The sequence below is a fragment of the Zingiber officinale genome, chromosome 1A, assembly GCF_018446385.1.
Source record: "Zingiber officinale cultivar Zhangliang chromosome 1A, Zo_v1.1, whole genome shotgun sequence".
Lineage (NCBI taxonomy): Eukaryota > Viridiplantae > Streptophyta > Magnoliopsida > Zingiberales > Zingiberaceae > Zingiber > Zingiber officinale.
In genome coordinates this window covers 141,865,056-141,888,092 of record NC_055987.1, presented here as the reverse complement: position 1 = coordinate 141,888,092, position 23,037 = coordinate 141,865,056, and the positions used below count along the sequence as shown (strand labels likewise).

Genomic DNA, 23,037 nt, shown 5'->3' with positions numbered 1-23,037 from the left:
CGTTAGAGACCAAGAACCAGGGAAAAAGTCCCCGGGTCAGGTCCTCCGATGCTCAAATCAGGTACTTTTTCCCCAGAATCATAGTGAAATGACGAAAAGTAGAAGACGAGAATGAAAGGACGAGTGAGCATACCTGCGTAAGGGACAAAACTTCCCTTTTATAAGGTCGTGGGTGTTTCTGGAATTTGACGGGTGTCAGGAAATGTCGGATGTCAGGGTTTGTCTGTGATGAATGACATGTGGCGTCCTCCTATAGGTCTGGGAAGGAATCAGTGGGTAGTGAGCTCCAGACCGTTAGCATATTCTCTGACAGACAGTGATTATTCCCTGACAAGTTGTTACGATTCCCTGACTTGCTTGTCGTGTAGTGAATGCTTGCCCCGATCTGTTAACCCTGGATTGTATCCCTATGCATGTCAGCCTCGATATGTGGGCGTAGACCTACATTTCATAACCTGCGTTTGTCGCTTCACAAATCCAGACCTGTGTGTCCATCCCTGTCCTGTGTGTTCTGTCCTGTGAACTCCTGACCTACCTTACCTTGTAAGTCGTGACCTGTAAGCCTTAGTTTACTTCCGCTTATCTTGCCCTGTACGCCTTGACCCGTGTTTCCTGTCCTGCGAGCCTGGAGCCACCTATCTTAATCTGTATATCCTGGCCCTTATATCCCGACCTGTACGTCCTGACCCATGTTTCCTGTCCTGCAAGCCTTCCGAATTCATACTTGACGTGTACGCCTTGATCCTCCTATCCTGACCTATACACCTTGATCCGTATCTTGCCCGTATATTGCCTATCCTGCTTTGCGAGTCTTATCCTGTAGATCCCGACCTGTACATCCTGATCCGTGTTCCTTGACCTGTAAGCCGTAGTCCACTTATCTTGACCTGTATGTCTTTGATCCGCCTACCCTGCCTGTATGTCCTGTAGATTCCGACCTGTACGCTTTGGTCTGTGTATCATGTGCCGCAAGTCTATAAGTCCTGACCTGTAATCCTTGGCTTGCATATTCCGACCTATACGCATTGGACCGTGTGTCCTGTGCCGCCAGTCTATAAATCCTGACCTATAATCCTTGGATTGCATATTCCGACCTGTACGCTTTGATCCATGTGTCATGCGCTGAAAGTCTATAAATCCTGACCTGTAATCCTTGGATTGTATATTCCGACCTGTACGCATTCGTTCATATATCCCAATATGTACGTCTTATCTTTCGAATTCTTATTTACCATGTAGGTCCGACCCCTGAATACTGCTTATGTTCCACCTGGGTCGTCCTGTAATCCGAACCTTTGACCGCTACATAGGCCAGACTTTTGACCGCTATGTAGGTGGATTTTTGACTATTACGTAGACTTGACTACTGACCGTCACATGAGCTTGACTTCGGATCGTCATGAGGGCTTGACCTCTGACCGCCCGTGAGACTGACTTCCAACCACGTCATCTATTCGACCCTACGCTCATGCACCGTATCAATGATTATCCTCCGTTTGGTCATATGATATCTAAATGATGACCGTCTTGACTCTGATCACCCTCGTGACAACTGACCCTATCGAATAAACCCTTTTTTTATCACCGCATCAGTATATGTAGAAATTGACATGAAATATATATATATATATATATATATATATTTTAAAGGGAGCCACCACTTTCCAATTATCAATTTATTTAAAGGAAGCGACCACTTTCCTTAATCCGTTTGTGTGCCAAGGCTTCGTTGATCGTCGAACAAAGCTTCACAGAAGTTGCTAGGAAGCATCCATTTCCAACTGCACGAACAGAACTGTAAAACCAAAGGGCCGTCTTCTACTCTTCTTCTTCTTCACGCGTACGCGTCTGCGTTTCAATTTGAGCGAGTCATCTGTTTGGACTTGGCCCATTGCAAGAAAACAACAATAAAAAAATTATGTGGTTATTTTAGCTATCTATAAATTTATTTAGAATTTATCCGTTTATTATTATTATTTTTAACAGATAAACAGAAGAAAATGTCGATTATTTATTTATTTATTTATTGCTTAATCAAAACGGTCTCTTCTGTTATCGGCGAAAGCCATTGATCGATTCAGAGAGAGAGAGGGAGGGAGGGAGATGGACTGGGAGGCGGCGAAGATGATGTGCTCGTTGCAGTTCTGGAGGATGGCCGTGTATTGGGCGCTTGCCCTTGTCTATTCCCGCTTGTATCTGCTCTTGCTCCCTTACCTCTCCAACCTCTTCCCTTCCTTGCTCCGCCCGCCGCCGCCGCCCTTTCCTCGCCGCCGCTTCAGTCCAGGACATCAGTGCCCCGTTCGGAGGCCCATCTGCGTGGTCACCGGGGTAAGCCCTAGCCGCACGCTTTTGCCTCTTGACCCCTTCTGTAACTCTGAGGGTTTGTTCACCGCTTGTTGTTGGCAGGCCACTTCTGGATTGGGCAAGGCTGCTGCCAGAGCTCTGGCAGCTGAAGGCTACCATGTTCTTCTCGGTAAGAAGATGCGATGATCGATATTTTTTTTTACAGTTATTTGACATCAACTCTTGCTCTCAAATTTTCATTTTTATTTATGAACAAAATTCAAATGTTCATTTGATGCGTTGCATTTAGTTCTTAGTACAACGCCGTCTCTGGGAACTTGTTCTTTAGTTGCATTTGATATATATTTTTTTTTCCGTGAGGTGAACCATTAAGGAAATGTGATAGTTATCTTCTTTGAGATATTTGATTAAAGTTATGTTTTTTTTTGTGATGTCTTGATGAGTTGTTGGTCCATATCAAATTTTGCTTACAAATGTATTTGAATAAAATTTAGATGTTCAATAAGACACGTTGAATTAGTTCCCGGTACGACACCCACTCTGCCAGTCGGGCAACTAAACTGGTTGTTTATTTTATGCCCTTCCTTGAAGAACTGACAAACTTTCATGCGACACTTTAGGGAACTTGTTCTTAGCTGCATCTGATGTTGTCTCCATTAAGTAAACCACTGCGGAATCTTTTCACATGCACTACATTTATTCTTCATCATAGAATATTAATGAACTAACAATCTGTTCATTTTATTTACACGATCAAAAGCTTCACGTTCTCCTCAGGCACTAAATAAGGTATATCTTACAGTTCGAGCATCAATGGTATATATCTCCTTTTATACTTTGGAAAATTATGTTGTCTTTTTGCTGCATCTTGTACAGGCTGTTTGGGAGATTAAGAAACATGATCCTAATGCCTATGTAGAAGCATTTCAACTCGACATTTCATCTATGCATTCAATTATGAAGTTTGAGTGTAATTTAAAACAGTGGCTGCAAGATGCTAATCTTCATCCTTCAGTACAACTTCTCATAAACAATGCTGGAATATTAGCAAAATCTTCCCGTGTTACTGCAGATGGATTTGATGAGTAATCTCTATGTTCTTTCTTACAAATTTCTTTTATATTAGCTTTTGTAGGACTGCAGTTTATCATTTCAAACATTTCCCGATCCCTTCACTTACTTTAAGAATTCTTGCCCTTTTTATTGCATGGCAAATTATGTATGTTTCTCTATGAAATTTTGTGTATATCTTACAATTTTTGTTTTGGATAAGAAAATAAAACGGCATGACTGTTATATTAATCAGATTGTGTGAGTAGTGATAGAGGATTTTTGAGTTCAAGTCAGTCTGAATATGGTCTGATCCAGAAATCCTAACAGAAGTAGCCGCTCTTCAATAAAACTTCATTAGTCACCTTTGAGATTAGTAGTTGTGCCCTTGACTGCTTGTGCCAATTCTGTGTTCATAGGAAAGATTTATTTCATAAGGAATGCTGTACTTGATGTCCGTTCATTTTGAATCATAAATGTTTCTGAAATAATCTGAAAATTGTGCTGCTCTGCTGGTGATCAGAAAAAGAGATGTGACTAAACTTCCAGTGTCGGAAAGAATAGTAGTGAACCCTCCCATTTTGGTTTCTAGTAAATTCTTGAGTTCAATTTAAACACCCTTAGTTCTGATTTAGTTGTGTTCTATGAAAACTCATGTCATGCAAACTTGCTTTGCCTTTCCAATAAGATAAGGTTTCTTCTTGGAGTTTGAGTTTCATGCAACAGTACAGGGTAAACAAGTGTAAAATGATGCATGTTTCTTTATTTGTGCATTCAGATTGCTGAGTGAATTCAAACGATGGATCTGTATTAACAGAAAGATCCGAATCATCAAGCAGTGCAATACTAGAATTTGGGTACAATATTTCAATTTAGAAGAGAGCTTTCTGATCCTACTCGAGATAATTCTCTGCCTACTTTTTATGTGATAGTAGGATGAATCTCTGATCCACATAGTGTCTTGACATATTAGCTAATTTGTGTTCACCTGTGTCTTATATCTGGGCATTCTTACTTCTTAAAAAAGTTAACATACAGTCATGATTCAACTGTTGAAATTGCTGGAACTGATTATCTCTGAAAGGCATTTTTTTTGTTCCTGTTGTGATAGTAGGATTTATGTTTTGATTTTTGATTTTTATTGCAGGATGATAGAAACAAACTACCTCGGTGCATTCTTTCTGACCAATATTCTGTTGCCACTGCTGAAAAATAGCCCAGTACCTTCAAGGATAGTCAATGTGACATCATTTACTCATAGATGTGGTGAGCTTAAAACAAGAACTCAGCATAATCATTGTTATTAAAGAAGACACCATGTTTCTAGGTTTTTTTTTATTGATTAAGCAAATTTCTTTGTTCCATTGATGCGCACATTACATATTCATGTGTTATATTCTAATAATCTGTGCTGCTTATCTCTGACCATAGTTTCTCATGTTGATCAAAACAAGGGAATCCTAGCAAGAGAAAACTTCCATGTCTTTTCTTCAAAGAAGTATTGTTTTGCCCAAACCTATGAATATTCTAAATGTAAGTTCACCATTGTGAAATATGAATAATTACTCCAATTTCTTTTCTGATACACAGTTTGTATGCCTTCATAACAGTTTGTACACTGCTATTCTCATACGAGCTCCATCGCCAACTATATGCAATGGATTCAGCTTCAGTTGTCTCCGTCATGTATGTAACCATTCTCTAAGGATAAGATGAAATATTGCTTGATTTTTGTTGCTAATTAAAGCTATCTTCTTTTTTTCTTTAAATAAATTCAAAACCCTTTTTACTTATCTACTATAAGTGACCAAATTAAATAACAAGATGTATCCATTCTTTGTATTGACACCACAACAATCATATTATGTCATTCGTCTGAACTTATGGCATCCTATTTTCTGTTTAAGCTATTTAATTCTCATATTCCAAGATTAAACTACACTTATTTTGCCCTTGTGAAAGTTAATAGTTTGAGTGTGAAAGGAGGAAACCATTTACATACCTTTGTATATTGTGCAATGATTTAGCTTGTCATGGTACTCCATGGTTTGAACAGTTCATTTGTAAGATCATATCATAGATATTGATTGTATAACTTGAAAAATGAAGAATTTATCTCTCTTTCCTTCTCATATATTAGGGCTGCTGATCCTGGATTCGTTGAGACAAACATAATGCGAGAACTTCCCCCATCCTTACAAAAGCTGGCTTTTATGGTTCTGGGATTCCTTCATCTGCTACAATCACCTGAAATTGGAGTTGGTTCTATCATCGATGCAGCTTTGGCATCACCGGTAAGTCTCATTGATGTAGCAACAGTTAATCCGTTGGTTCCTACCTAGCCAATAAACTAGAATTTATTATTTTCATCATGCTTTTTTTTAGGAAGCATCAGGGAAATATTTCTATGGGGCAAAAGGCAGGACAATTAAGTCCTCTCCCATTTCCTATGATGTAAAACTTTCAAAGGAACTATGGTTATGCTCATATGAGCTGTTGCAAGAATGCAAGTCAAGAATAGTGAACCTATCAAAGCTTGATTAGCTCCCTAATCATCCGATTGGGGACGAGTGAAGACTTTTTTTGGTGCCAAAGTAAGTTTTTCATGCTGAGCTTTAGCCTACTCTGGTGGAATTTATATGTAACTCATTTTGGTCACTTCATAAAAAATCTATTTTACAGAGAACAAAAAATTCTCTAGGATGCCCGCTAATCAACTTTATGTCATCCTTTTATTATTTTTAGCCTTTTGATCTACTCTCTTCCTTTCTCCCTCTTGTCGCTAACTTCCTGCCTCTTCTCCGCCAGCCAGCTGGATGGTGGCAGTAACTTCATATTGTTTCTTATTTGTGCAACCAAGACTAAACTGCATGTTATATTTTTTGCTCCGAGGTAAATGTCTTCTTTATGTGTTAGTCATTATTCCAAAGACTAAGGGTATGTTTGGTTCAAGTTATCATGTATAACCTTGGTTATGTGATTACCAGGTAATCACATAACCAAGATTATGGGGAATAAAACATAACCAAATGTTGTTTGGTTCAAACTAGGTAATGCAACAAAAACTTGTTTGTTTGAAGGTTTTAATGAATACCTTAGTTTAATATTTTACCGTATTACCCTCAATTACAAAATCAACTATACATAATAATAATATTATTATTATTATTATTTATTTTTTTATGTTTTTTTTACTTTTCTTTTTCTTGTATATTTTTTTACCTTTTTATGTGTTTTTTTTATTTTTTTTTAATGTTTTTATATTTTTTATATTATTTATATTTATATTTTTTTACATTTTTAAAAATTTAATTTTTATTTATTTATTTTATTTTTAAATTTTTTAAATTTTTATAAATTTTTTATTTTTAAAATTTTTAATTTTAAATTTTTAAAAAAATTTTAAAATTTTTTAATTTTTTTAAATTTTTTATTTTTTTTAAAATTTTTAAAAAAATTTTAAATTTTTAAAAAAATTTTAAATTTTTAAAAAAATTTTAAATTTTTAAAAACATTTTAAATTTTTAAAAACATTTTAAATTTTTAAAAACATTTTAAATTTTTAAAAAAATTTTAATTTTTTTTTTATTTTTTAAAAAAAATTAAATTTTAAATTTTTTTAAAATTTAAATTTTTTATTTTTAAAATTTATATATTTTTTTTAAAAAATTATTTATTTTTAAAAATTTTAAATTTTTTAAACATTTTTTAATATTTTTTTTACATTTTTTCTCTTTTTTCCATATTTTTTCTTATCGGAGGGTATTTTTGGTAAAAAAAATTCGTTAACCCCGAAATTAAGAAAAATTTTAGTTTTCTGAGGTTTTCCGATTCCGGGCTTCATGACCCTTTTGCTGACGTGTCAGGCATGGAACATTACTCGGGAATCATCGAATACCTAAACCAAACAAGGTTTTTGTTGATAACCTTAGATGGATAACCAAGGTTATCAAGAATAACCCCGAACTAAACGCACCTTAATAGTCATCCGTGATTTATCTCCTCCGTGTTTATCTTGGGACGGATTGGCGGGGGCGCTGGGGGCGAACGTATTCACCTTTTGTCACAATGTTATATTTTTTTCTCTTATTTGGATTGTGATCAGATTGAACATATTTTTTTTTGCTTTGGTAGTTCTCCTAGTCGCGATGCTATATCTTATCTTTTTGTCTTTATGTTGCCCTGTCTCTGATCTTGCTATAAATCCTTTTGGTTTTTATTCAACTCTAATTTCTGTTTGAAGTAGCTTAAGTTACATGTGAAGTTCTATTGGAGTGATAGCTTGATTGTCTCCTCATTTACGTTATGTAAATCTCTTTTTTCAGATATGATAGCTGGTGCAATTTCAGTTCCCACTTAGTTCATTATCTGTGTATTCTGGAGGAGACATCTGCATCAAAATGTATTCAACAAAACAGTACTAATGTTCAAGTAAATATCAGCCTGGCTTGTTTCTAAGTTGACTCAAAAGAGAAAGTGCTCCCGGATACTTCCATTATTTATTATAATTCAATGATTCATCACTTTTGTTTCCTTCATTAAATCAATAAGAGCCTCTTCAATCTTGTAGAATTCTACCCATGCAACTAAATCTTCAGCATGCCACTAAAAGTTCGGTTTAATCTTATGAAACTAACAACTGAAACCACAGTTATCTCTACCCATGCAACAACCCCCTTAATCTAACCAATTAATTAACTAGCTGCTGATCTTCAGAACCAACTCTACTGCTTACGAGCTCCATTGTTCAATAGCGACAGGCAGTGGATTTGGAAGGGCCGAGCTCGATGAAGCCGCCACTGTAGAGGACGATTCCATCACTCAACTTCTTCTCGAAGATGAGTGAGATCCCTCGACTGCTATCTCTCTTCCCTCTCCTTGGCTCTTTGTATTGCTGTGGAACCGTGCACGTCCTCACCGGCGACGACACCACAAATACCCGGCAGTAGCGAGCCAGGTACTTGGATCTCAGCTGCGTCTGCAGGTAGAAGTAGCCTTGCCGGTCGGTGACTCCCCTGACATTGACCACGCTGCTCGTCACACCACCATTGCACCTCAGAAGAACCACCACACCTGTGCAAGATTCGATATAAATTCTACAGTTAGACGAGTGAAATTTGTTAAAATTAAGAAATTAGATGTAAAAAAATTCACCTCGAAGAGGAGCAGCGTCCAGTGACGGCACATAGCCAGGGAGATAGCATCTGCAGTAGACGACCCCCTCGGCTGCCATGGTGAAGTTCGATGACACTGGCAGCTGTGCTGGAGGAGGAGCCGGCGCTGCTGTGGCATTCGCATTCGTAGGGCAGAGAGCAATGCTGAGGATCAAGAACTCCAGTACAAGGCAAAGTTGACGACCAAGTATGGATGAAATAACACTAGCCATGGTATAGTACCAAGTATGATCTCTCTTTCTAACTCTCAGTTCTTATATAATTCAATTGCACCTGAACTACCACCCTATTTATAGCAGCTGCTTGCTGGATTTCTTGAGAGAGGAAGAAGAGTGAAATATAGAGATTAAAAATTATAGCTAGCCAGCGAGAAGCTGGCCATGCACGCAAATCCTGATTGGATCAAGCATCGTAAAACGATGGCGCAGATTTAATTGCTGCATCTTGAATTGAACCACGCACATGAACAAGTTGATGGTTTGCATTTGAGTCAACCCTCGATCGCTGCAATATTAGTTTTATTATGAAGGCAGGCTATTTATCTTTATGTTTAGCGTCGACTTCCAAGTGTGATGGGAGAAGTCGCGGTTTCCCTCCATGGCTGCAGTTGGGGTCCTGCAAAAGGAACTCTGCTTGAGCATCGTAAACAATAACATGGCGAGTTGACGAATTACTTCATAGTAGTGTGTGATTCAGTGGAGATCGGATGATGAACCGATTTTTTGATGGCTCTGGACAAGTCATTGGAGGTAGATCGGATAAGGAGTTGCCTCTAGTCGGATGCTTCCTTATCGGGTCGTTAATTAACTGGGTCGGCAAGTGATCAAATTGCTTTTGGATCAAGCAAACTAGGAGTTGTCGGTTGTTGGTTTGGGATGAAGAAAGAGGATCACCTAAGAGTGTCAATTCGGATAGATAGATCGAATCCGATTAGGTTGGGTTGAGTTTTTTTAATCCAATTCAAATTCGATCCGAACTCGAGTTCAACCCAATATCCCTAAATCCGAACCCGACCAACTTAAACCCAACCCGAATAATCCGAAAATTCGATTTAAAATGATTTTTTTTATTATTTTTTTTATAATTTTTCACTTTTATCTCAATGCTCCATTATTATCATACAAATATAATATTAATATACATAAAATCATCTTAATTTTTAAAATAAAATTCGATTTAACCTAAAAAAAATCCACTAAATCTTATATTTATTTAGGTCAACTCTAATCCGATTTAATCCGAAAATTTTTAACCCTTCAATCCGAACCCGATCCGAATATGAAAATGTCCAATCCGAATCTGATTTTTTTTCAGATCGATTCGGATATCGATTCATTTTTGACCCTCTCAGTATCATCAAAGATACATCTAGCCCATATGAAGATCAATGGAAAGATATCAAAATCCAATTTGGATCTTTCTCACGGTTGACCGATGGACTAGCAAGAAGGCTACAGGTACAAATAAGTGTATAATTGATTCTCTGAAAACTTTTAAAACTGGAATAGATTAGCTATCAAAGCAATGCAAATATTCTCTGCTTTATGGGATCTAGCCAATCATATGACTCTGATCAGACTTGATACTTAAAAGCGATAAATATATTGGACCACCATGGCCATGCCTATGGGCTATAGCTGTTCACAAAGAGATGAACAGTTATTGACTCCCAATTTAGATTTTGTTTGTCTGCTAACAGAAATGGGCCATCGTGCAAGACAAAGGCGTAGCAACAGGGTTCTTGGCCAAACGAGAAGGCATCTGCCTGCTTCTCCATTAGCAGCCACCACCTACAAGAAGAACACTTCAAAATCCAAATTAAAAACAATTAATGCTTCGTTTGCAAAGAGAGCCGTTGTTACATTGCTCGGTCCGATTTCAAATATGTTTCAGCTCACCAAACTGAACTTGTAATTGTTCAAATGGGACTCTAGTGGTTGGACTACTTGCTCCCATCGCAGGTCGACTTTTGTAGGAGCCTTAAACAATTACAGGTCACGGGCGGTACAATCCCCATGAGCATGCAGTTCCAGGCACCAATTCCGTTAGATTCTGCTATAAATACCGCATTCTTTCGCTCTCGTCCTTCATCTTGTTCCAGTCGATAGCAGACGTGATCTCTTAGTCTTATGATGGAAAAATCTGTCGATAGAAGTGGCAGCAGCAAGCTAAAGCAGCGGTTCGCGCGGATGCTGTTCGGTTCCTCCTGCTCCACCGCTGGCGTCGCCGCCAAACCTCTGACGCCGCAGCTGCCGGAGACCGAGGTCGACGCCGGATGGAACCAACGGTGCAAGCTCGACCAGCAGTACTGGTCCTTTCCAACTAATGGACGGCGGTGCCGCCGCCGCATAGCTCCGGTCGTGCAGGTCTCCATCAACTGTGGCGGGCTCCGGTCCGTCGAAGCTTCCGAGCCGTTGCTCTCCTTGATCGGTACGGAGGAGGAGGAGGAGGAGGAGAGGAAGTGGAAGCCGGATGGAAGTACGAAGCAGAGGAGCAAGGTAGATTTGGATCCGAGAATGAAAGGAAGAAGCTTCCCCTGTCTTTCTTCGTCGGACTACGAGCTCGATCTCTTCGGCAGCGACGATGAGGAGGAATCGAGAACTACTTTGTTCTCGTCCAAGAGCTTCTCCTCCGATTCCTCCGAGTTCTACCACCACACCAACAGCAAGAACAAGAACAAAAACACACACAGCATGAAGTCCACACAACTCCCGCCACGAAGGCACGCGACGCGGTCGACGACGAAGGACCTCCGGCCGTTGGTCTCCGTCTCACCGGCGAAGGGCAACTATCCAGCGGGGTTCGCGGTGGTGAAGCAGTCCACCGACCCTTACGGCGACTTCAGAAGCTCCATGGTGGAGATGATCGTGGAGCGCGAAATGAACAGGGCTCCGGACCTGGAGCGGCTCCTCCACTCGTACCTCAAGTTGAACTCCGACAGGCACCACCGGGCGATCCTCCAGGCGTTCGAGGACATTTGCGAAGCCATGTTTGGCAAATAGATCGAAAAACTAGTGCAAGGTCGATCGCAGACGGAATTGAATCTTTCCTTGCATTTTATCTCAGTTCTCACTGGCAATTTTTACCAGAAACTCCTCCAAATCCAATTCATCTCATCGAGAAGAAGTTCTTCGCAGTCATCAAATCGTCAAACTTTCCCTTAAAAAAAAAAAAATAGAAGATGGTTTTAAAGCAGCATTATATTTAAATATAAAAAGTTGAAGAAGAAATGAAGCAAAAAACCAAAAATTACGGCCAGGAGGAACATTGCATCCATTGCTAATTGTTTACGAAAAACAACCATGAAGAATCCGCACCGTGCATTGCTGCCATTCCAAATCTACAATTCATCCATCTACAACACAAAGAATCAAGTATCTAAGCTCTAGCTCAGAAGGATAAAAGACAAGTATTGCCAAAATTGAAGAAATGACCAACCAAAATTTGCCTTTAATTTGACGAGCTATAATTTAATAAGCAAATACAAAACCAAGTATCGCAACATCTTGTGATACAAGATTTGGCTAACCAAGAAAAATGGATAAATAACATCAGAAGTAACCTTTCGAACAACTTCCACCAACATAAGACTGATGCTCAGAAATGAACTGTGACATTATATTGAGAAATGAATGCAGGGGAAAACAATTGAATATTTGGATCATCTGTCTATCTGATGTCTCACAAGTTTTGCAATCTATCCTCCTTCCATAATCAAAGCTAACTTCGTCTAACGGTATTGGTATTTTTTGACCAAAGTACAGCTTCAATCTGCTTGTCAACCGTCATACATCCTCATTGCTAGCTGATATAAATAGAAGATGAAAGTGATATCAGTATAGTAAATATCTGCTTAGTTTGGCCAGATATTAATGTAAGAATTTTTGATAGAAACTGAGTTCATAGCAAGTTAAGACTCCATGAATTCTCAACATTAATAACTTGCTGGGTTTTCTGTTATGCAAAATTAGCAGAAAATCACCAACAATAGCAGCATTATAATTAAAAAAAGATCATTTTTCTAACATCTCGATGGTGTTACTTAAAAGATAACGCTGCCATCTAAAACATAAATAAGACACCTATAGAATACAAATACAGAAAGAATGCATTGCCATGGGATAATATATTTTTAAAATTTGTCCCAAGAGTACAGCTAACAGTAAGATTGCAAACCAAACATTGTACATAAGAAACTCCATTATGCTAATACCATCTCAAATTCCATTGGAATATTAATCCACATATTTATCCCGAACTCATTCTCAAGGGCATCCATGCTTGTCGCATGATCTCAAAATTGCCTCAGACTGCAACTTGGCCAAATCAATCAGATTGTGAAAGATATAACCCATTTACACGAGGCTCAAAAACATATGCCAACCTGATTACGTGAGAACATCAGTATTTACCTAGATCCATTTCTTATTATTTTGCTTCTTCTTGAAGTGTCTTTACTAGCTACACCTATAAAAATCTTAGCTTTAGGTGATTCCTATGTGGAAATTCTATTTCCCCCCCTAGTATTTACTAGTTAATCGAATATTTTCCCTTCTATAATGGAGATAGTTACATGATGTTCTAGGGCCTAATGGTTATCTTGCAGTAAAATGTGGGTTTCAAGTGAAGCAATTAAGATAACATCCCTCATCAGAGCAGATGAAGCCAACTCCTATTACAGAGTTGCTTCAGTTAGATAAGCAAATTTCATGAAGATGGGAATGCAACCATGACAAGAATGGTTCGGAGTATACCTTCCGACAGCCACCCACAACCCCTGCGCGAAATCGCGAGCATCGACGTCATCAACGCGGAAGCCGTGACACTGTGCATCGGCAGCATCGTTTCCACACAGAAGCTCGCCTCGACAGGAGACCTTAACAATCCGAAAGAAACTAAGCTTGCGCAAAGATGAGAAAGAAAGGAAGAGAGAACACACGTGGCGGGCACCTGAAGAAGCGGAGCGCCGCAAAGGGCCGCCTCTGCTTCGGGACGGACCGAAGAAGGGAAGGCCGCGCCGATCCGGCCCTCGAGGCGGCGCCCCGGAGTGAAGGCGAGAGGAGGATCGACCTGGCGGCCGCGATCATGACGCGCTTCGGTCTGTCTGCAGAGGTTGGCGCACGCGACGATTTTAGGGCTCGTACTCGTAGTCGAATTGAACCAACTAACGAACCGCAAAATAAAACCACGCACGTCGGACTCGAACTTCATTGGACCTCAAAGCATGACTTTGACCAACTTATTTTTAATAACAAATAACATAAAAGAAGAAGTCGAAAGAGATAAAAATTATATCTTTAATAACATTCCAAAACTTTCGATTATTCTCACAATTTAGAGACAATACAAACAATAATAATGTGGTTCACAAACATGTAATTGAATCATGAGGATTATGCAGTCAGTTCTCGGCGTCTTCAGAATTGACGAGTTCAAGGAATTTCTTTAGGTGGAGATTGTAAACGCACGGCCTCTCGACGTGAACAAGATGCCCTGCGTTCTCTATGATTTCCACAGAAGCCTTCTCGCCTAGTTGTCTGGATTGCATTGTCCAAAAGCGAAGGAGAAAAAAAAACACGTTAAAAAGAAGTAGATGCATGTAGTAATTGCTTCCTGATTATAACTGATTATCTCACTCTTTCATCTTCTTGGCAAGCTCTAAGTTAAATATGTTGTCATTCTCTCCCCACAATAACAGGATTCTCTGTCAAGCAATTCAGAAGAATGTTTGTCAAAAACTAAATTGTGTTAATTTCAACTTGTGGGTGTTATGTAAACTAGCCTGATCCAAAGTGGGCACTTTGGCGTCTTGGTTGCTGATCACCAAACCTTCCAGTAGCTCTGCTCTCTCCTTCCTGTTGCTGAACATGATCTGTTCACGGATGAACAATTTTAGATCGCTATTTTGTAAAATATATGGATTAAATTGGAATAAAAATTAAGAACCTCCAGGAAATCCCTGTAGAGGAAGTCGGGGAACCAGAGCTTCTTGTGCATGGAGATGGAGAGGAGGGCCTTGAGTCCCTTGATGGACTCCGGCATTAGGAGCTCCGACGAGGAGGCGAAGCCGAGCTGGTCCAGCGTGGCCTTGCCGATCGAGTCCGTCATGGCGAAGACGGAGCCGGAGACGACCAGCGACGTCACCAGCGACGGCCACCGCTCCGCCATCTTGAACGCCACCATCCCGCCGTAGCTGAACCCCACTGCGGTGCACCGCTCGACGCCGAGCCTGCTCAGCGCCGCGGCGAGGCACTCGGCCTGGAAGCCCGGGGAGCGGTCGGCGGAGGCGGTGGTGGAGCCGCCGAAGAAGAAGAGGTCGGGCACGTACACGTCGTACTGGCTCGTCAATGCCCCGAACTGGAACTGCCACGTCACGATCCCCTCAGTGGCGAAGCCGTGCACCAGGACCACCGCCGGCTTCTCACTGGCAGAGGTGGCGGCGTTGGCCGGGGCGGCAGGGATGGCCGTCTTGGTTATTGCTGCTGCTTCCGGTACCACCGCCTTCTTGTTGGTGGCCTTGTGCTTGGGAACCCACATGCACATGACGGTGCCGGGCTCGATCTCGATAGCTTGCTGCCGGAGGCCCGCCCGGTGAACCAGCCAGTGGAGGAGCGGCTTCTGTGCCTCGACCCAGTTAACCATTTTCGATTCTGGAACCGATTCCCCACTGGCTCTCTACTCCTCGCTCAATCTAAATCTGGCAATCGGAATGGAGTTTATATAGGGAAATTTTGATGTTTTTTAAAAGGAAATTGAAGAAGAACACAGAAACCGAATCAATGGCAACATCTCGTATCTTTTTTAGATTTGCTAGTTAAAACAAGAGACTACAGAACTATTTGACTGGGCGATCATCTGTATATGCGTTCATGTTGCTCAACCACTTCACCTATACATTAAATTTGGACTGCTATAGGACACGGTTTAATTTTGTTTTTCTTTGACCCTCCCTGCAGAGTTGTTGGAATTTGGCCTCCAAACTAAACCATAAAAGGTTAGTCCACCAAGTTAAGGAACCGGTCGAGCTCATCAGGATTACGCATGCACTTTCTTTTGTTTCACGATATGAAAAGACATTTTCAGCATGCCTGCATGATTGACTTCAATGCCAACTTTCTTCATGACCATACTTCCTTCGAGAATGATTTTCTCGGGACTATTTAGTGGATAGTGATCATCATAAGATTTTATGATTTGGAGTTTGAATTTCAGTATAATCGAGATAAATATCTTTTTTATATATAAATAATTATTCCAAAAATTAATAGTGACGGGGGCGTTGGGATGAGCATAGTGGCCTTTGCCTCCATGCTTCCTTTAACAATCACATCAAAGGTCAATATATATTTTTTCTCATCAAATACAACACTTTTAACTACTGATGCACGTAACAAAGGCCTACATGAGGTGAGGTCCGACTTCGCTCCTAGGTAGGTTAAATAAGAGTGAAAGTTAAAATGGATCCGGGCTAATCAACTCTTTCAGCTCGGTCTATACTAACATTAGGGAATCGGCTCGACCGACTCCTCTGGTTCAATTTACCATAATACTTTGAACTCGGTTCACCTGACTTCTCCGACTCGATCTACTCCAACACTAAGGACTTGGCTCGGCCGACTCCTCTGGCTCGACTCACCCGAATTTCCTTGGATGAGGTTCACATATTACATGACTCATTGAGTCGTTGCTTCCGGAAGACATAGATAACATAGTCGTTTCTCTCTCGAAAGGTGTGGGCAACGTAACCTTTTATCCCGAAAATGTGTGATGCGGGGAGTATCGGAAACTTCCACGTAAGGCAGGGATGTCAATATTCTTGTTGATAGGGAGGTCGAACTCCGGAGGGGTCGACTTGATTGGTCCCAATCGGGTTGCCTGAAATAGGAAGAGTGGTCAAGTCCAACTGGGATATCCGAGACGACTCTCTGGTCACCCCTGAGCGGATTCACCACTAGGACAAAACTTTGCTTGGTTTCTCTAAAACCTCTCTCCAAATCTCTGCTCGTCCAGATGCTCAGTTAGCACCAATACTGTCGATCGAGTTGCTTGTATCCCATCGCTCTGCTCAGATACTTCTAGGGGCTCAACTTCCCAGACTCCAGGGGTTCAACTTCCCATACCGCACTCCGCTCAGTTAGCTCAGATTTTGCTAATATGTTCCCTAGACTCCAAGGGCTCTATTCTCCCCGACTCTAAGGGCTCTACTCTCTCGACTCCAATAGCTCGGCTCCCTCGACTCCTTAAACATGAACATATCATCTCCCCTAACTTAGCGCTCCATTCAGTCAGATCAAATTGCCTGCTCTAGGGGCTTTGCTTTTCCGGTTTACTGTTACAGGATTGTAGAAGACAAAAGAGAGATTAGTGAATCTCGATCGTTTTAAAATCTTTCCATTTTTGTAAAACCAAATCAAACTAGAGTAGCAATAGAATGAAATTAAAATAGAGACAAGTACACGATTGGTTTTACTTAGTTCGTAGTCCAATCGCTTCCGATGAACAATCTAATAAAGTTCTTCTGAAGAAGCATAATCGTAAAAATGAAGTGTAAAGTAACAAGCTGCTAACACTTTTAAATGAATGCAATAAATTAAATATACCAACAACAAGGATTAAAGATGAAGCGTAGTTGTTGGATAGCCTTCCAGCGTTGTAGTAGTAGAGTTTGCATAAGCAAAAGTAGCATGAACAAGATGAATCAATGAGTGAATTGATTGTTCTCAATTGATCGTTTAGAAATCGTTGTGTCAAAACTAATAGTCGACTATCCTTTTATAGCTAGTCAGACTTGATCCAGATCCACTAATCTCAGGATCAGTCTTTGACTTGACGTTGATCGATCGACTGATCCCACTATTCGATAGACTAATCCCACTATTCGATCTACCGATCCTGCTTGAATCGGTCCAGCTTCAAGTCCAGGTTCTGCTGCTTGGATAAGTCTTCGTTCGGTTGACTGATCACATCATTCGATTGACTGATCACATCATTCGATTGACCGATCCTATTGACCTCGCTGGCTTATCTAACCTGGTCAACCGGTCTAATTATGTTGATCCCTATCCTCAGTTCGGTCGACTGAACCCAAGGTTCGGTCGACTAGTCCCTTAGTTGAACCTGATCTGTTCGCTGAAAATCTGATTTGTTTACTCAAAGGTTTGGTCAACCGATTCAGAGGTTCGGTTGACTAATCAAGGCCGAAACCTCAACCTATAAAATGTTAGTTTCATGTAAAACAGAGTTTATAAAATAGGCAGATAACATGTGAAGTAAAATCAGTTTTAACAGTCTTCGGACTATCCGATCCTGACTTTGAGTTTCATCGAAACTCTAGGTCGGACCGACGCCTATTGTTCCCTCTTCAGGGAACGCGTCCTCACCTACTCCTCTTAGGAGAGTTTACCTTTTGCTATATCGGTCCTCCAGACCATCTAGACTTTTGCTCAGCGTTCGAGGCTTCAGGTCTTCATACTGAATGTCCGCTCCACGACTCTTCTAGACTTTCACCTGGTCCGGGACCACCAGGATTTTCACCTAGACTCCAGCATTTCGCCCAAAGTGCTCGACCCGCCAAGACTTTGTCCAGTTTCCTAGACCATGACTTCATTGACCTAGGGTTACTATCTCCTATGACCTAGGGTTACCTCCCCGTAGAATTTTCCACCTGCCTAGAATCTACTAGGGCTTTTGCTTAATAACACTTAAGACTTTCCTACAAGCTCATTCACACTTGTTAAATAACAAGTAACCTTAACTTTGAGCTCTTTCCCATAATCAAAATATAGGTTCGATCGTCTGATACTCTCTGCACCAACATATACATCAATTTTGCTCATCCATATGGAGTCAAATTCAAAAAATGATGCATATGTGCCCAATCATTGAAAAATAATCCTTACGCCTTCAAAACTAATGATACTCTAATCTTTATCTCTGATACCAATTGTAAGAATTGTGATGCATCAATAATGAACTAAAGAATGCATCTACAATAGGATCTAGCCATCATCAATCTCTAAAGTAATAATGAAACTAAAACAATAGCTAACGAAGAGCTGACCTAAATCCATCACAAGGCTATTGCTTCTTACTTATCACTGGAGATCCTGCAAGTACAGCGGAAGCCTTCCACAGGATTGAGTCGGCAATCCAAGGTCCTTCTTAATGGGGAAGAAGAAGCAAGAGGAAGACAAGAAGACTCAACACACCCTAATTGAATCAATCTCTTCCTTTACATACCCGACCCAATCTATAGGGACTATCCACCACTATTCTCTTGTGAAGATTACGGCTACTGAAAGAGTCGAATGGAGTACCATCTTAAAACGCATGTGAAAATGTGGATAATCATCTAGACGAAGCTCATCCCCTGCGACAAATGGGGCGCACCAACCTGTAAGAAGATTGAAGCTGATGTTAAATCCACTCAAACTTTCCAATATGGCTTAACCAAAGAAGAGTTGAATTGGGTCGACCCCTTCAACAGCGTCAAGGAGTTATGGAAAAAGCTAATTGAGCTGCATGAGGGTACCTCCGATATAAAGGTAAGCAAAAGAGAACTAATTTTAAACAAATTATATAATGTAAAAAATATAGGAGGGTGAGATGGTGAGCCAACTACACACACGTGTCCAAGACCTTCTCAATAGTCTCCATGCAATTGGTCAGAAGCTGAAAAATCGCGACGTTATAAGGTATGCCATTAACCCTTTTCCAAGGAACACTTTGTGGGCATCCATGGTGGATCCTTATAAAGTTTCTAAGGATCTCTCTTTAATTGGATCTAATCTGGAAGCTAATTATTGAAATGAATATTTAATTGACTAACTATTAAACCTTAGTCTAACTCAAATGTAAATCACTCCTTAGATTTTAATATAAATTGAAGATAAAATTAACTATATCACAAAACAGATAAAGTTCCTTGATTGACAACAATGTAGAAAAAGGGTGAGATGAATTTAAGTTTAAAATTAGTTAATTAAAATTTATACCTAATCAAACTTAATCTTTTCAAACCTAATTAAAATTTAAATCTAATCAAACTTAATTAAAATTAAAAAAGCATAATTATTAATAAATTTTAAAAACTTAATTATTTATTTTTCAAACTTAATTTTTTTAATTCAAACATATTTTTTTTAAAAAATTTAAACTTAAATTTTTAAAATTCAGATTTATTTTTTTTGAAATTTAAACTTAAATATTTTAAAATTCAAACTTAAATATTCTAAAACTCAAAACTTAAATATTCTACAAAATTCTGAGATAATATTCTCAAACTTAAAAATCAACTTAAAAAAATTAACTTCATCTCACGCAAACTCATAAGTTTAACATATTTGATAACTTATAAAGGGTGAGATGGAAAATCAAGAAAATAGATACTTTATGTTTTTAAACTTATATTTTTCATGCTTAGACTCTAGGATTATAGTCATTAATCAATGAAAATTACTTAAGCTCATTAATCAATGCAAATTACTTAAGCTCACTGTCCTCTACAACCTAAACAAATTACTTAAAAAAAAAATTTTGAGGAGAGAAATATTTTCAAAAATTAAATATTTTCAAAGATTAAGTATTTTCAAAAGTTAAAATGTTTTTCAAAAGAATGTTTTATGAGTTAAACTCTTTCAAAATCAATTACTTCTTCAAAATTTTAATAGATTTTTTTTAAACTATGTATTTAATTAAGTTTTTTACCAGAAAAATCTTTTCAAAGCTAAGTATTTTTTAAAGAAATATTTTTCAAAAGCTATGTATTTATCTAAGTATTTTTACAAGATTTTTTTTAAAAACTAAGTAAGAAATCTTTTTCAAAACTAAGTATTTTTCAAAGGAAATTCTTTTTTAAGCTAAGTATTTAGATAAAGGTTTTTTTAATAAAATTATTTTTAAGTAATTGGTTAAATGATCAGCAAAGAAACTCGTTTTAAAGTTAATTTTTTTAAAGAAAGTTAAAGTGATAATTTTAGGGGAGCTTAAAAGTTAAATTTTTGGAAAAAGATAGTTTTTCAAAATTAACTACTATCTTTACAAGTTAAACAATTTTCTCCCTACTTAGTATTCTTTTTTATTTATATCAAAGGGGAAGAGAAAGATTAAAAGTTAAATCACAAGTTAAGTCACAAATAACTTAATAAGTTTTTTCTCAAAAGATTGAGGGGGAGCATAAGAGGGAGAATTTTTACTTTGTTAAAATTATCAAAGTTATGCTCAAATTCTTTATTTATGTTATACTTTACTTAACTTTGAATTGTGTTGTCATAATAAAAAAGGGAGAGATTGTTGGTGCAGGAAGACTAGATGATCGAACATAAGTTTTGATTATGACAAAAGGTTCAAAATTAAGATTTCTTGTTGTCTATCAAATTAAACTAAGTGCGCAGAAAAGTCTTAAGTGATTTTAGGCAAAGGAAAATCATAGTTGAGGCTAGGCAGGTGGAAAGTCATAGTTACGATAGGCAATGAAGTCTTGGTCCGGGGTAATGGGCAAAATCTTAGTGGGTCAAGGACATTGGGCTAAATCCTAGAGTCGAGGATGCTAGGTGTAAATCCTAGGGGTTGCGGATACCAGGTGGAAGTCTGGACAGGTCGGAGATTGGACTTCCAGCATGAAGTCTTGATATCTCGGATACTGAGCAAAAGTACAAACGGTCTAGAGGATCGGCCTTGGTAATCTCTCCTAAGAGGAGTATGTGAGGACGCGTTCCCCTAAGAGGGAACAGTAGCATCGGTCCAATATAGAATTTCAATGAAACTCAAAGTCAAGACTGGACAGTCTAAAAGCTGTCAAACCTTATTATACTTCATATATTATTATTTGTACTAACTTTATTTTGCAGGAAAAAGAAGTTGCAGAAAGTTGGTCCAGGCGCTCGGAGAGGGTCCGAGCGCCCGGAGAGGGTTCGGGCGCTTAGACAAGCCTCAATGAAGAGGCACCCCTGGGCTGGTACCTGGCCAGGTACCTGGGCAGTTCGGGTGTCCGGAGGTGCTCCAATGCCCGGACGGTCAAAATTTCATCAGCATGCTGAGCTGGAGTGCGACGGCTAGCTGACCCACGTTAGTGATTTAGGCACCTAGACATGGATAAACTTCAGGAATGAAATTTTGATGAGAGCTCTCCATATCAGCACAATCCAGACACTCGGGAGGGGATCTAGGTGCCCGGACGGGGATATAAAAGGAGGTTTCAATCAGCAACTTCAAGACATCAATTCAAAGAAGTTTCTGTCTTGAACGCTGCTTAGAAAACACTTCTACGACGCCCAAACGCTGCTCCGACGATCGAAGGCTCTGTTCTTCAAATTTGTAGATTGTCGGTACATTTAAATTATTGCAATTGTAAATCTCAACTTGTACTCTTTTCGAACTGATAGTGATTGTTCATCGAAAGCACTCAACGAGTGTGAGGCTTAAAGTAGGAGTCATCATAGATTCTGAACCAAGTAAAACTTGGGTATGTTAGCATTTCTTTTGTTTTCCTTTATTCCACTGTGTTTGTCTCTCAAAAGTTTTTAAACGAACGTACAAGCCACGAGCACTATTTGTTGGATGTAATCTTGAGGGTCCGTGTGACCATGTATTTTGATGTCTGGGCAAAGGGTTTAAGTTAGGTTTATCCTTGTATTTGATATGTGTATGTGAGTGTGCATGTTTGCAGGATACACATATAACTCAGCTTGATGGCTTCGGGTCCGGTGAAGGATGGAGCATCCGAGGGACCGTGGATAAGACAGCAAGGACAAGGGTCAAGGGAAGCGACTTCGAGACATATGCGAAGGATGACATTGGGTCGAGATGTAGGCTTAGATGCGTTCGAGGGACGAGAACCAAAGGAACTAGGCTTGAAGGCAAGAGGTCAAGGCCGCAAAGAAGAGTCAAGTGAGTCGTGAGAGTCCGAGTACGAGAGAAATGTACTCGGAAAGGGAAACCCTAGGTTTAGAGTTTTACTAGTCGACTGGTACTGGGATCAGTCGATTGGGGCAAAGCACAGAGAGTTTTTGTGCCCGAACGACAAGGATCAATCGATTGGTGTAAAGACCAGTCGACTGGTAAAGAACTGTTGGAGTACCGTTGGGCTGACACCAGTCGACTGGTGCAAGGGCCAGTCGATTGGTAACGAATGGTAAACAGCAAGGTTATTTCTTCCCAAGCTCTATAAGATGAAGCTTGGGATGGCTTGCCAAGGTGACGAAATTAATGGTGGTTTACCCTAATTAGTAGTCACTAAGTGCTCAAGGTTTTTTTTTGTGTCCAAGAGGTCTTGGTTGGAGTTGTGGTGAGGTTTCTCCACCCACAAGGAGACTTGAGATAGTCAGAGTTTGCCAGGGGCTAATCCACTCGAGGATTGAGGGATCGTCTACCTTACGGATAGCCGTGGAGTAGGAGCCCTATCTCCAAACTACGTTAAAGGAAACGTGCTAGCGGTTTACTTTCTTGTCTCTTGTCTTTAGATTAGCCTTCTATTTGTTGTTGTCTGTATTCCGCTGTGCTAACATCCTAG

The 23,037-nt window shown here is 39.6% G+C and overlaps 4 protein-coding genes across 5 annotated transcripts; 1 reads left to right on the top strand and 3 right to left on the bottom strand.

The window, feature by feature from the left end:
* Positions 1–2,038: 2,038 nt before the first annotated feature.
* On the top strand, positions 2,039–7,877 carry LOC122036460 (dehydrogenase/reductase SDR family member on chromosome X-like). 2 transcript variants are annotated; one of them, XM_042595787.1, is made up of 10 exons: positions 2,039–2,328; positions 2,407–2,473; positions 3,065–3,093; positions 3,181–3,389; positions 4,502–4,620; positions 4,786–4,852; positions 4,945–5,040; positions 5,495–5,648; positions 5,740–5,948; positions 7,680–7,877. In XM_042595787.1, the coding sequence occupies exons 1-9, from the start codon at positions 2,104–2,106 to the stop codon at positions 5,896–5,898; spliced, it is 1,125 nt and encodes a 374-aa protein (XP_042451721.1). In that variant the 5' UTR covers positions 2,039–2,103; the 3' UTR covers positions 5,899–5,948; positions 7,680–7,877. The 2 variants fall into 2 exon arrangements, with proteins under 2 accessions (XP_042451721.1, XP_042451713.1); XM_042595779.1 differs by having other exon boundaries at positions 2,040–2,328; positions 4,786–4,887; positions 4,965–5,040.
* Positions 7,878–7,983: 106 nt separating this feature from the next.
* Positions 7,984–8,759, bottom strand: LOC122036472. Its single transcript, XM_042595799.1, has 2 exons — positions 8,509–8,759; positions 7,984–8,427 (listed from the first exon to the last, which is right to left on the bottom strand). The coding sequence occupies exons 1-2, from the start codon at positions 8,738–8,740 to the stop codon at positions 8,102–8,104; spliced, it is 558 nt and encodes a 185-aa protein (XP_042451733.1). The 5' UTR covers positions 8,741–8,759; the 3' UTR covers positions 7,984–8,101.
* A 3,212-nt stretch (positions 8,760–11,971) lies between these two features.
* LOC122036452 (protein NUCLEAR FUSION DEFECTIVE 6, mitochondrial-like) lies at positions 11,972–13,695 on the bottom strand. The gene is made up of 3 exons (XM_042595767.1): positions 13,479–13,695; positions 13,283–13,404; positions 11,972–12,333 (listed from the first exon to the last, which is right to left on the bottom strand). Exons 1-3 carry the CDS (start codon positions 13,613–13,615, stop codon positions 12,314–12,316), a joined length of 279 nt encoding a protein of 92 aa, XP_042451701.1. The 5' UTR covers positions 13,616–13,695; the 3' UTR covers positions 11,972–12,313.
* Positions 13,696–13,809: 114 nt separating this feature from the next.
* Positions 13,810–15,344, bottom strand: LOC122010465 (epoxide hydrolase 4-like). The gene is made up of 4 exons (XM_042567010.1): positions 14,475–15,344; positions 14,311–14,400; positions 14,165–14,232; positions 13,810–14,065 (listed from the first exon to the last, which is right to left on the bottom strand). Exons 1-4 carry the CDS (start codon positions 15,168–15,170, stop codon positions 13,930–13,932), a joined length of 990 nt encoding a protein of 329 aa, XP_042422944.1. The 5' UTR covers positions 15,171–15,344; the 3' UTR covers positions 13,810–13,929.
* Positions 15,345–23,037: the final 7,693 nt, after the last annotated feature.